The 12,275-nt window shown below is 53.1% G+C and overlaps 1 protein-coding gene across 1 annotated transcript; it reads right to left on the reverse strand.

Annotated features, from left to right (window-relative positions):
- Positions 1-535: 535 nt before the first annotated feature.
- On the reverse strand, positions 536-9,089 carry NLE1 (notchless homolog 1). Its single transcript, XM_065898020.1, has 14 exons — positions 9,052-9,089; positions 8,772-8,915; positions 7,575-7,792; positions 6,895-6,974; positions 5,991-6,067; positions 5,719-5,816; positions 5,172-5,364; positions 4,554-4,689; positions 4,358-4,404; positions 3,093-3,295; positions 1,396-1,555; positions 1,220-1,290; positions 1,109-1,161; positions 536-672 (listed from the first exon to the last, which is right to left on the reverse strand). Exons 1-14 carry the CDS (start codon positions 9,067-9,069, stop codon positions 536-538), a joined length of 1,635 nt encoding a protein of 544 aa, XP_065754092.1. The 5' UTR covers positions 9,070-9,089.
- Between the last annotated feature and the right edge of the window lie 3,186 nt (positions 9,090-12,275).

Consider the following 12,275-nt stretch of genomic DNA (forward strand, 5'->3'; position numbering starts at 1 on the left):
AATCAGTAAGTAGCCCTGAGCTAGTGTGACAACTGCATTTCTAACTGGACTGAATTCTAGTTAATGCAAACATCTTCATGTGGCTGGTGCCAGCAGGATGGACAACACAGCCTGACATCATCCTCTGGCCACTAACATACTGGCTTCAGCCCATCTCCCCAGCCTCAGCTGGCCTCTCCCTCGTAGGCACGGTGGGAAGAGGGGAAAGGCAACTTCCTGATCAGCATGGTTTTGGTGCAGCCCAGAGGGAGGGGCTAGACAAGCTGACTTAGCATAGTCCTCAGTAAAGCCCTGAGAACCTGGGACAAGAAATCATAACCCAAACACACAAACTATAAGTTATTTATTTGGTCACAGAATCTGGGGTCTGACCCTAAATAGACGGCATTTAGGAAAGGAGGCAGGGGCAGCAGTAAGGGCCAGTCATCTCTCGGCCTCCCCTGTGCTGGCATCAGCGAGCTACCAAGTGATGGCCAAGGGCTGAGCTCAGTGAGAACCTCCCGCGACCTTCGACCTCCTGCTCTGGGGAGGGACGCTACTGGGGTCTGTCCGAGGACGGCAGGCCACGCTCATTCTCAAGGTCATCACCCCGGCCTTTGATCTCCATCAGGGCAGGCAGCTGGCAGAGGCTGAGTCCAGGTGGGGATCCTTGGGATTTCTCATCTCCTCCATCTGTGGAGAGAGGGACGGAACAGGATGGGGATGCCACCTCGGGAAAGGGAGGCACCATACAATCCCAGAAGCCCACTAGGGGGAGAGCTTGTGGTCCCCCCTGGGTCTACTCCCCCTGCCCCGGCTACTGTCCCTGCTCCGGCCACCCGAACTTAGGCCAGGCGCCCACCACTGCCTCGGCCAGGACCTCATCCAGGGGCCTGGCCCCTGCGATGCCCACCAAGCCTGTCCAGTGACAAACAGTGGCAATCCTTTACAAGTACACAACCCTCAGGATCCAAAGTGTATTCACCTATCTTTGATCCTCCTGTCTCCTGGTAAGTCCTAGGAGACAGGTGGACCAAGCTCTCCACGACTGCACACTGAAAGGCAGAACAAGGATTTGACCTAGGTCACAGGACTCCAAAATCCCGTGTGCTACGAACTACCGCCTCACGCTGGAGGCTACTGTCTCGGGACAGTGTGGGCACCTGGAGAGCCCTTGGAACTCTACACCACAGGGGACGGTCACAAAGGGCAGGAGAGCCGCCACCTCCCCCAAACTCACATCCGGAGGCATTTGTCCTTTCCACCACTTGCCACTCTCTGGCCATCTGGACTCCAGTCGACAGCATATACCTGAAGGGAGGAGGGGGAGGGGGACGGTGGCACAGTGAGGAGGGTGGGGAGGAGGGCCAGGCTTCAATTCCCTCTCAACCACTTGCCCACGAGGGTTGGCCGCACCTCATCCGCATGGCCTGGCAGGTCTGTGGCCAGCTTCTGGGCCTTCACATCCCACACCTTCAGTGTGCTGTCACTGCTGCCACTGACCAAGAGCCGGCTGTCAGCCGACCATGCAATCTGGTACACGGCAGCCACATGGCCACGCAGGGAGGCCAGGTACCTGGGCCAGGGGAAGGAAGATAAGGATGGATATGAGATCTTCAAACACGCCTGAAGGGTCCTCTATGCCCACAGCGGTGGTTCTCAACCTTGGCTGTGTGTCAGGTTTACCTGGGAACTTTTACAAAATCTCACTGTCTGGTCCCCACCCCAGACCAATTTAATCTTTACCAGTCATTACGATGCTGTAAAACTTCTCCAAATGAGTTGCTTCTAGAATGCTTCTTGCCAGGCCTCCATACCTGCTCAACTTTGCAAGCCTCAGAATCCAATGCAGCCGTCTGCTTAGCCCATCTGCACGACACCACCCTCCCCCAACCACCATGACAGGTGCCTGCTGACAGGTGGCATGGAGAAACAGTGGGCAGGCCCACTTGGAACCGGGTCGGGACAGACTGGCTGTGTCTGCTGGTGCAAGTCGTTGGGCCTCTCTGAGACTCAGTTTCCTTATCTTAAAAAGAAACCAGGGCTTCCCTGGCGGCGCAGTGGTTAAGAATCCACCTGCCAATGCAGGGGACACAGGTTTGAGCCCTGGTCCGCGAAGATCCCACATGCTGCAGAGCAACTAAGCTCGTGAGCCACAACTACTGAGACTGTGCTCTACAGCCTGTGAGCCACAACTACTGAGCCCGTGAGCCACAACTACTGAAGCCCGCACGCCTAGAGCCCATGCTCCATAACACGAGAAGCCACTGCAACGAGAAGCCCACGCACCGCAACCAAGAGTAGCCCCCACTCGCCACAACTAGAGAAAGCCCACGTGCAGCAATGAAGACCCAACGCAGCCAAAAAAAAAAAAAGAAACAAAAGAAACTGTATGATCTATTTCACAGGGCTGTGTTGTGAAAATACACGGAGACTGACACATAGGTGCCCCTTCGGCCTCAACAAGTGTTTCCTTGCTCCTTTTCTCGCCCATGCCTCTGCCTCTCCTCCTAACTAACTGCAAGGGCACTGTGCCTCGTCATAGCAGTGCTTCTCAGACTTGAAAGGTGACCTTAAAATGCAGGTCATCTGATCCCCAAGGTCTGGGATGGGGCCCAAGGTTCTGCATTTCCATCAAGCTCCCAGGTGATGCACTGACTCACTTTGAGGAGGGCCAGATAAAGACTGGACCACAAACCTACACTTGTGCTGCATCCCCAGCCCTTGGCCAGCTTTTTTTTTTTTTGGCCGTGCTGTGCGGCTTCCAGATCTTAGCTCCCCGACCAGGGATCGCATCCCTGGCAGTGAGAGCACAGAATCCTAACCACTGGACCACCAGGCAATTCCCTTGGCCAGCTTTAACATCATTTCCTCTCCCTAGATATGAAAGCAACTAGCATTTTCAGCGCCCACTTAGTGATGGTGCTAAACAGACCACCTCATTTAATCCTTGTAACAAAGCAGAGAGGTAGGGGGTCTGCACATTCAGAAGAGGAAACAAGAGGCTCAGAAAACCCAAACACTTGCCAGGGCCACACAGCTAGGAAGTGTCAGAGCCAAGCTCCTTCCGGAGGAAGAGTGTCGCTCCTCCCCTCCCCACGCCCGCCACTCACTTGCCCGTCCTGCCATCCCACAGCTTGATAGACTTGTCAAAGGAGGCGCTGGCGATGACGCGCGAGTCCGCGGAGAAGAGCACCTGGTTGATGAGGGCCTGGTGCCCTGTCATCCGTGCCAGGGGCTTCTTGTTCTCCGCCGGGGACCACAGGAACAGGGTGAAGTCATCTGAGCCAGACACCAGCCTCTCTGGGCCCCGGCCCTGGGGAGGCACAAAGCGCACATGGTCTCAGAGAGGACAGCCTGACCTCGGCAGCGAACACACCACTGACTGCTCAATACCAGCATGGAGTCCAGGACTGGAGAAAGGAGGCTGGTTACTCCCCGCAAAGGGAGACTTCATGAACATGGGATGGGACCATTTCTATGACGTATAATTACAAGAAGAAGCAAGGTACAGAGTGGTGTGTTAAAAAGGGGAAGGAGGGCTTCCCTGGTGGCGCAGTGGTTGAGAGTCCGCCTGCCGATGCAGGGGACACGGGTTCGTGCCCCGGTCCGGGAAGATCCCACATGCTGCGGAGCGGCTGGGCCCGTGAGCCATGGCCGCTGAGCCTGCGCTGCGCAACGGGAGAGGCCACAACAGTGAGAGGCCCGCGTACAGCACAAAAAAAAAAAAAAAAAGGGAAGGATTTTATGTGTGGGCTTGTATACGCGTGTGTATCTGCACTGTGTGTAGTGTACACATATATGTGTCTGTGTATACATGACGTCTCTGGCAGGAGACACGAGACACTGGTAGCACTGGATGCTTCCAGAAGGCACGGATGAAGGTGCAACAGAGATGAGAGACTTTCCACCATCTAAAATGGCCCCTACTGCTTTGTGTTCTCTGCATTTAAAAAAATTTCTTTTATTCTTTTGGCCATGCCGTGCAGCATGCAGGATCTTAGTTCCCGACCAGGGATCGAACCCCCGGCCCTTGGCAGTGAGAGCGCCGAGTCCTAACCACTGGACCACTAGGGAATTCTCCTTTTTGTTTTCCTTGAACCTTAGACCATGTGAATGTGTTACTCAAACTAAATAAAATAAAAAAGAGAGGTACCTGAGGATTGCAGATAAACAGATAAGCAAACAAAACAAAATGAAATAAATGTGCCCCAGCACATTATGGTTTTTAGGATTGGAAACTAGGATTATCAGAACAACTTTCCGGAAAAGGTACGTTCTGAGCTGGGGCTAGAAGGGAGAAGGGCCTGAGTGTCTGCAGTGTTTTGGGGACGAGGAGAAGAAGCGCATAGAGCTGGTGGCGCTGGCAGATACTCACCCGCACGAGGGTGTAGTGGCTCAGGGCTCTCTCCTTTAACTCCTGCACTGTGTCCAGGTATTGAAGGAGAGAAGGAACAAGGCTGATGAGAAAATCCAACACAAAGTGCAAGTACCCACCCCCCCAGCCTAGGTCCGCCTCTCGCATGTTAAGCTTGAGAACTGGCTCCTTCCCCCGCCACCTCCCGCTCACTCACAGGACCCTCGGAGGTCTTGGGCGTTAACTGAGGCCTCGGCTGGGTCAAAGGCCCCCGTGCGCAGGGCGTAGTCGGTGCTGAGGGCCATGGTGTTCACCCAGTGGCCATGGCCTTGCAGAGTCCGGCACAGCACGCCCTAGGGTGAAGGGAGACAGGTCAGACACACACAGAGCAGTCTCCACCCCTGGGAACATGCACCCCTCAGATCAGCCCCAGAAGATGGGCACTGTGGGACTCAGAAGCAGGGCCCTCATTCACTGTGATCTGAATCAAATCACCCCTCTGGGCTCAAGTCTCTCCTCATTTGTAAAATAAGGGTACCAGCCCAGAGCACTGTTTCTGGAAATATGTTTCACAGAAGGGAAATGTCACAAAAAACGGGCTCTAGTCAAATAAGTTTGGGATACGGCAGGTTCGATAAACCTAAATAGGCTTCCTATAGCAGGAAATTTCCAGAGCCTGGCCATGCTAAGGGGTCCTGGAACCTCCGCTATAATGCAGCACCAAACCATAGGACCCCCATTCCCAAAGCACTTCCCCAACCACCCAGGAAACAGTGGTCAACCTCCCTGGCCCAAGATTTCCCCAGGCTGGTTTTGGGCCTCTCCCAGCTCTTACATCATGAGCTCTCCAGACTTTGATGGTGCGGTCCTGGGAGGCGGAGTAGAGAAGCCCGTCCCCTCCCCACCGGAGACAGGTGACTGACTGTGTGTGCCCAGTAAGGATGCGCTCACAGCGGCCCGCAGCCGTGTCCCAGACCCGCACGCTGCCGTCCTTGGAGCTGCTGGCCACGTAGCGGCACTCGGGGTTGCTGGCAAGAAAAGGGGACATGCCCTCACTTCTGACCTGGCAACGCCTGTCTTCCAACACTGCCTCCCGATCCCCAGCGCGAAGACCAGGGATAATGTCTCGACAGCTTCCTGACCCCAAGATCTGGCTGCGCTGCAAGGTGGCTCTCAGGCCCCGTGATGAGCACCACCGCCCTCCCCCTGCCCCGCCCGCGCAACACAGGTGCAGAAGACCTTCCCCACTGCCTGCCACGCTGTCACTGCCAGTCAGACTGCCTACCCTGTCCTCTCACATAAGACTCCTCTGCACCAAGCAGGGGAGGGCTACGGCTTTGAAGCCCTGGCTCCTCAATCACCCAGCTGTCAGTGTCACTCACGCATGGAGGGGCTCCCAGCTCAGGGCTGTGATCCACTTGCTGTGGCCGGCAAGGGTCCTGCCCACTTGCTTCCCTGTGCTTGGGTCCCACAGGAGAATCTGAAGGACAGCAGCTCATCGAAAATAACCCTCCCCACCCTTCCCCTGGTCCCACCAAGTGTCCCCCGCCCATCGCCCCCTCTCACGCCTCCCCGAAGACCCCAGAACCTGATTCTGACCCATCTCGCAGGAAGGAAGCCCCAGAATCCTTGCCTAATTACCCTGACCATCTACCTGGCCATTCTTGCAGCCTGAAGCCAGCTTCTTGCCGTCTGGGGACCAGGATATGCAAAGGACCCAGTGTCTGTGTCCTAAGAAAGCAGTGGGGGAGAAAGGAGGACCACACCTTTCTTTATCCCCGTTGCCTAGCAATGCCTGGCACCCTGCAGAAACTCCTTAGCTAGCTGCTGAATAATTGAACGATCGAACAGAAGAGATGAGGCTTCCTAGGCAAAGGGAGAATCCTTCCCAAGTGCTAGGGCCGTGCATCACCGCACAGATAACACTGCCACTTTCTAGTAGTTCCTTATGCGCTACATGATATAAAGTTCTTTCACACACATCAGTCCTACAATTCTCATGACAGCTCTAGAGTATGGGGCAAAGCAAGATGTATCACCCCATTCTCCAGATGAGAAAACTAAAGCTTAGAAAGGAAGCAAGGCCTACCGACAAGATCACCCAGCTAGTGTGAGGTCCCCAGGCCAGCAGCATCAGCAATGCCTGGGAACTTGAAACGCAAATTTCAGGTCACACCCCAGACCTAAGGAGACAAAATTCTGGGGGTGGGACCCAGAAATCTATATTTTAACAAGCCCTCCAGGTGATTCTGATGCACGTTCAAGTTTGAGAACCACTATGGCAGAGACTGGATTTAAGCCTGGTTCTGCTTGCTACCAGGCAGTTAGCCCCTGCCCACAACCCCACGCTGACTCTTCCGTCCAGTCTCTGCTTGTTTGTAAGTGGCTGGCAGGGCTCAAGGGTAAGGTCTCTACCTAGGAACAGGCAGCCACTAACTGGATGTCAAGGGGCTGGAATGTGCTCTGGGCCTCCTCTCCTCCTCAGGAACTAAAGAGCTGAGTGAATCAGCCACCCGCCACTACGTTAAAACCCCCTAAGTGGGTAACTGGGTACTGACCCTGGCATGTGAAATGTGGTGTCTCAGTGCTGAGATCCCAGAAGCGCACAGTAGTGTCTCCAGAGCCACTGGCCAGGTACCTGGGGAAGAAGAGAGTCCACCTGACCTCTGCAGTGAGGACAAGGGGTGGGGCACACCGGAAACACCGCACGTGTACATTCCTGCTGCCTAGTCAATCATCTTCTGGGAACAGAATCTGGGACTGGAATTTCCTCTTATGAGAAGGAGAAATATAACACCGATGCCATCTGGGAGAAGACCCCAGGAAGCCATTTCTCTCCTTGTCCTTCCTAAATGGAATGGCAACAGTCATAACCAGATTTAAAGCTTCTTACTATCCTCATAGGATTGTGAGAAGCAAATAAACCTATTTCTCAGGTGAACAACTAACTCAGAGAGAGGTTAAATGACTTGACCAGGTCACATGGCTAGGAAGGGACAGAGGTGAGCTTGCAGCTCAGATCTCCTGAGGTCAAGTCCAGGAAGGGCTCTTCCAAGGCAGGTCTCCTTGACCTTTGGGGACCAAACTCCACCGGGGAAGTCCCTTACTTGCAACCTGAGCCCAAAGCTTGGGTCTATGGTAGGCAGCCGGAGGCCCCATTGAGCATAACTTGGGGGACCCCCAACCCCGCCAGCAGCTGCACCCACACTCTCCTCCATGACTCTGCAGCTGTCCTTACTTTCCTGTAGGGCTGAAGGCCACAGAAATGACTGCCTCGCTGTGACCCTCCAAGGAGCTGGTGCAGCGGGTCACAGCACGAACCCTGAAGATAGCCTGTGGCTGGTAGACGATGTCAAGGACCTTCTCTGTCTCCACCGCCTGTGACTCCAGTGTCCTCCCCAGAGACGAGATGATCTCGGCATCATGGACATAGAAAGCCAGTGGCAGGGGATCCTCCTGGAGGACAACAGAAAAGAGAACCACCCCCCATCAAAGGATGGGCAAGGCCATCTCCACCAGGGACCCCCACCCTCCGTGAGCTGTGGGCAGGCAACGCTTCCTACTTTTCAAGCCACCCTGCTTGGGTTACCCGCCTCATTCCCCATTCAGCAAGACCTTTTTAATCCTTGAAGAGCGACTGCAAGACACACACCACTTCAAAATCCTGTATGTGAATCTCACAACCACCCTGGGAAGGAGGCATTAATATTGATAGATGAAAAAAACTGAGGCTCAGAGCAACTAAGTGATTAACGCAACGTCCTATTGCTAATGCCTAATTCAGGTTCTTCAGAAAGAAAACTAAAGTCCAGGATTAGGGTTAGTATATAGCATTATGCAGCGTTTTCTAAACCACCAGACCATGCTGCATAATGTGTGAGAAGCATCCAAAAAGCTGACTGAAAAAGGTAGACCCTCTGCTTCACTCCAGGGTCTGGTGTAGTAAGCCTTGGGTGGGGTCCAGGTATTGCATTTTTACACAGCCTCCCACCTCTCAATAGAGGGCAGCATTCTGATAAACACCGGCTTAGGAGAGCATGAGTTTTGAATCTGACACTTGGCTTCCAACTCCCAATCTACCACCTACTGCGCAGTGCCAGACAAATAACTGAATGGTCTCAGGCAGCACTGTAAAATGGGGATATTAATGACAATGGGAATATAATGAGGAGCTGTGACAAGGAATCACTGTTACGATGCACCCAATGCGTTCAAAACGCGGTCTCTCTCCGCGGGTGAACTCCCGATGGTGGACGCGTAAAGCGCTCTCACACTGATCATATCTTCCGACCCTCCCCAAGGCAGACGGCACCGCCAGGTTATTATCACCCCTGTGGGAGAGTAGTGGGGATGTACCCGAGACCTTCGGTCTCCTGATTCCCTGCGTCCCCGACCAGGGCAGCGCCGCCCGCCCTCCGCCGGGCCCGCCGCTCACCTGGGCCAGCAGCGCGTTGCACACGAGCTGCAGCTTGTCCGGGGTGATGTCCACGGGCACGTCGAATGGGGAGCCCAGCAGCTGCCCGCCCTCATCCTGGAACTGCACTAGCAGTCGCTGCACGTCGCGCGTCGCCGCTTCGTCCTGTGTGGACAAGCGCGGCGGGCGTCATGCACGCCGCCCGGACCGAAGGGCCGTAACTTCCGCCTCCCTCCGGCCTCGGGGACCCCGGCCCGAGCGCCCAGCCGCGGCGCCCCCGCCCCCAGTCAGGTCCACCCACCGCCACCACCGCCGCCATCCTGTGTCCCCACGTGGAAGGGAAAACTCCGGTCGGACGGAGCGCCGCCCCCGTGGTCCAGCGGTGCTGCAATCCGCCACATCGCCCTCTGGTGTTGAGGAGGGGAAGTGTCGCTCCGCGCCTGGCCTCAAATAAATGGATCAAATAAATTAATCATACTCGATGCGAGGCTTCCCAGGTGGCGCAGTGGTTGAGAGTCCACCTGCCAACGCAGGGAACACGGATTCGTGCCCCGGTCCGGGAAGATCCAACATGCCGCGGAGCGGCTGTGCTCGTGAGCCATGGCCGCTGAGCCTGTGCGTCTGGAGCCTGTGGTCCGCAACGGGAGTAGACCACAAGAGTGAGAGGCCCGCGTACCGCAAAAAAACAAACAAAAAACAACTTGATGCGTACAGAAGCAAAAAATTCCTACAGTTTTCAACAGTGTAGAGCAATAACGATAATGATAACGATAGCAATGTATCAGGCATTGTTCTAAGTGCTTTACATATGTAACTCATTTAATTCTCACAACTCTTTTCACCCCATGTTACAGATGAGGAACTAAAGCAGAGTCGGACCAGGAGCGCTCTTACCGGAAACCTGGGATCTTCCTGTCAGCTCCTCTCTCTCTCTCTCTCTCTTTCTCGCTCTCTCTCCCCCCTGCATCCAGGGAGTCTCAAGCTCTGCCAATGCTGCCTCATGAACCTATCTAGAATCTGTTCTCTCCATCTCCACTGCCACACTCTGCTCTGAGTCAACCGTGGTCCCTACAATAGCCTCTTCACTTTCCTCCCTCTCTCTACCCTGCCTCCTCCTGTGCGTTCTCCACACAGCAACCAGAGTGACGTTTCAAACCAAAACTCTGGTCTGTTACTTTCTGTCCTAAAACCCTACAATGGCTCCCATTACAGGCAGGAAAAAATCAGACTCCTTATAATGGTGCACTCAGCCTTACCTCTCCAGCCACTCCTCTCACTTTAAGATCAAATCTTTCTGGCTATTTCTTAGTTCTTCCAAGTGCTTTTGCCCATGCTGTTTTCTGGAACTGGTACAGACCTGTGCACACACACCCCCCAATTCATATGTTGAAGCCCTAACCCCAGTGTGACTGTATTTGGAGATAGACTCTATGAGGATGTAATAAAGGTTACGTGAGGTCATAAAGATGGCATCCAAATTTGATAGGACTGGTGTCCTTATAAGAAGAAGAGGAGAAACAACAGCTCTTGCGTGCTCTCCCCCCACTGCCCCACACCTCTCTTTGCTCTCACACAGAGAGCAGGCTGTGTGAATACACCGCAGAAGGTGGCTGTCTACAAGCCAGGAAGTGAAGTTTCACCAGAAACCAACCCTAATGATGGCACCTTGAGGTTTCTAGCCTCCAGCATTGTGAGAATAAAAATTTTTTGTTGTTTAAGCCACCCAGTTGTGGTATTTTGCTATGGCAGCCTGAGCTGATGAATACATACAGGAACAGTTCCTCATTCTTCAGGTCTTGCTTTAAATATCCATTCAATCGTTTAACAAAGGTCTCTGTCAGACACTGTTCTAGGAGCTCTATGTACAGTAACTCATTCAATCATTTACTCAGGGAAACCTCTGAAACAATGTCATGTTTCCTGATTTCAAAACACCTTGGTATTCTTCAGAAATCACAGATCCATGGAAGTCTTTCATCCATTCATTCAACAAATATTATTGAGCACCTACTACATATCACGCACTGTTGCAGACCCTTGGGATATGTAAGTGAACAAAATAGACACAAATCCTTACCCCCATGAATGTTCTCTGCTTCCATAATCGTTCACAGTTTCTGGCACATAGCAAATGCTTAAGAAATGCTTGTGGGGGGCTTCCCTGGTGGCACAGTGGTTGAGACTCTGCCTCCCGATGCAGGGAACACGGGTTCGTGCCCCAGTCTGGGAGGATCCCACATACCACGGAGCAGCTGGGCCCGTGAGCCATGGCCGCTGAGCTTGCACGTCCGGAGCCTGTGCTCCACAACGGGAGAGGCCACAGCGGTGAGAGGCCCGTGTACCGCAAAAAAAAAAAAAAAAACTTGTGGAATGAATTACTGAATCAGGATTTGAATCTAGGGTCCCTTGGATCTCTCTCTGCCAATGGTAGGATCCTTTACCATATTATGTCACTGCTACAGAGAGCCGCCCACAAAGGGACCCGGGGTTGGGGACACCATGAGGGCAGGGAATTCACCCATCCATTCATTCGTTTATTCAGTCAACAAACATATATCAGGGCTGGATCTTGTGTCAAGCAGAGCAGTAGAACTTGTCCAAAGTCACAGAGCTGTGTTTTCAAGGTCACAGAGCTAAGAGCAGAATCTAGTGTGAGTGATCCCACCTATGCTTTTTTTCCTGCAGTATCTTTCTCAGTTTGAAAGTATAGGGGAGAAGTTGACAGAATGGTAGGAAGTGAAGCAAAGCATCAGCACAAAGACTTCATTCATTCATCCATTTAGGAACATGCATTGGGCACTCATTCTTCCAGGCTCTGTGCCAGGGGAAAACAAACTGCATGAGATGCTATCCTTGCCCTCTGGGAGGGTGCCCACAGCCCAGGCTCAGAGACACAGAAATGCGGGAGAATTCTAAATCCAAGTAGGGACAACCTCATAAATTTCTCTTAGGAACCCTCAGTTGGATGAGGAGAAACAATTCCTGCCCCAGGGGAGACCCTTTCTGGTGATGAATACATTGTTATTCTTTTTTTAATTAAAAATTTTTAATTTAATTAAAATGTTAACATTGAGGTATAGTTGATTTACAATATTACATAAGTTTCAGGTGTACAACATAGTGATTCACAGTTTTGGGTTTTTGTTTTTGTTTTTTGGCTGCGTGGAGCAACATGCAGGACCTTAGTTCCCCGAACAAGGATCAAACCCATGCCCCCTGCAGTGGGAGCACGGAGTCTTAACCACTGGACTGCCAGGGAAGTCCCTGATTCACAGTTTTTAGTGAATACATAGCTTTTGTCCCAGGAAGACCCCCTTCTGCTGAGGGGGACTCCGCAAGTCCCAGTCAGTTAGGGGGCACAGTTCTTGGTTTCAGGGAATTCCCAGGTTGCCCCAGCTCTTGCTGTGGGAGAAGATTTCAGTCTGGTAGGGGATGAACAGAGCCCGTCCTCTGGGAGCTCCCAGTCTGATGGGAGAGAGAGGCTGAATATAGCCACTCCATACAGACGGGGAGGAACCACAGAAA

Source organism: Phocoena phocoena, chromosome 19 (genome assembly GCF_963924675.1).
Source record: "Phocoena phocoena chromosome 19, mPhoPho1.1, whole genome shotgun sequence".
Taxonomy (NCBI): domain Eukaryota; kingdom Metazoa; phylum Chordata; class Mammalia; order Artiodactyla; family Phocoenidae; genus Phocoena; species Phocoena phocoena.

Bases quoted from the DNA above. Each gene is read 5' to 3' on its own strand.
- NLE1 (XM_065898020.1), bottom strand. The intron at 6,068-6,894 runs GTCAGTACCCAG...CTGCTTTCTTAG, and splicing joins ACCACATTTCACATGCCAGG to GACACAGACACTGGGTCCTT. The intron at 4,405-4,553 runs GTGAGTGAGCGG...ACCTGGACACAG, and splicing joins CCAAGACCTCCGAGGGTCCT to TGCAGGAGTTAAAGGAGAGA.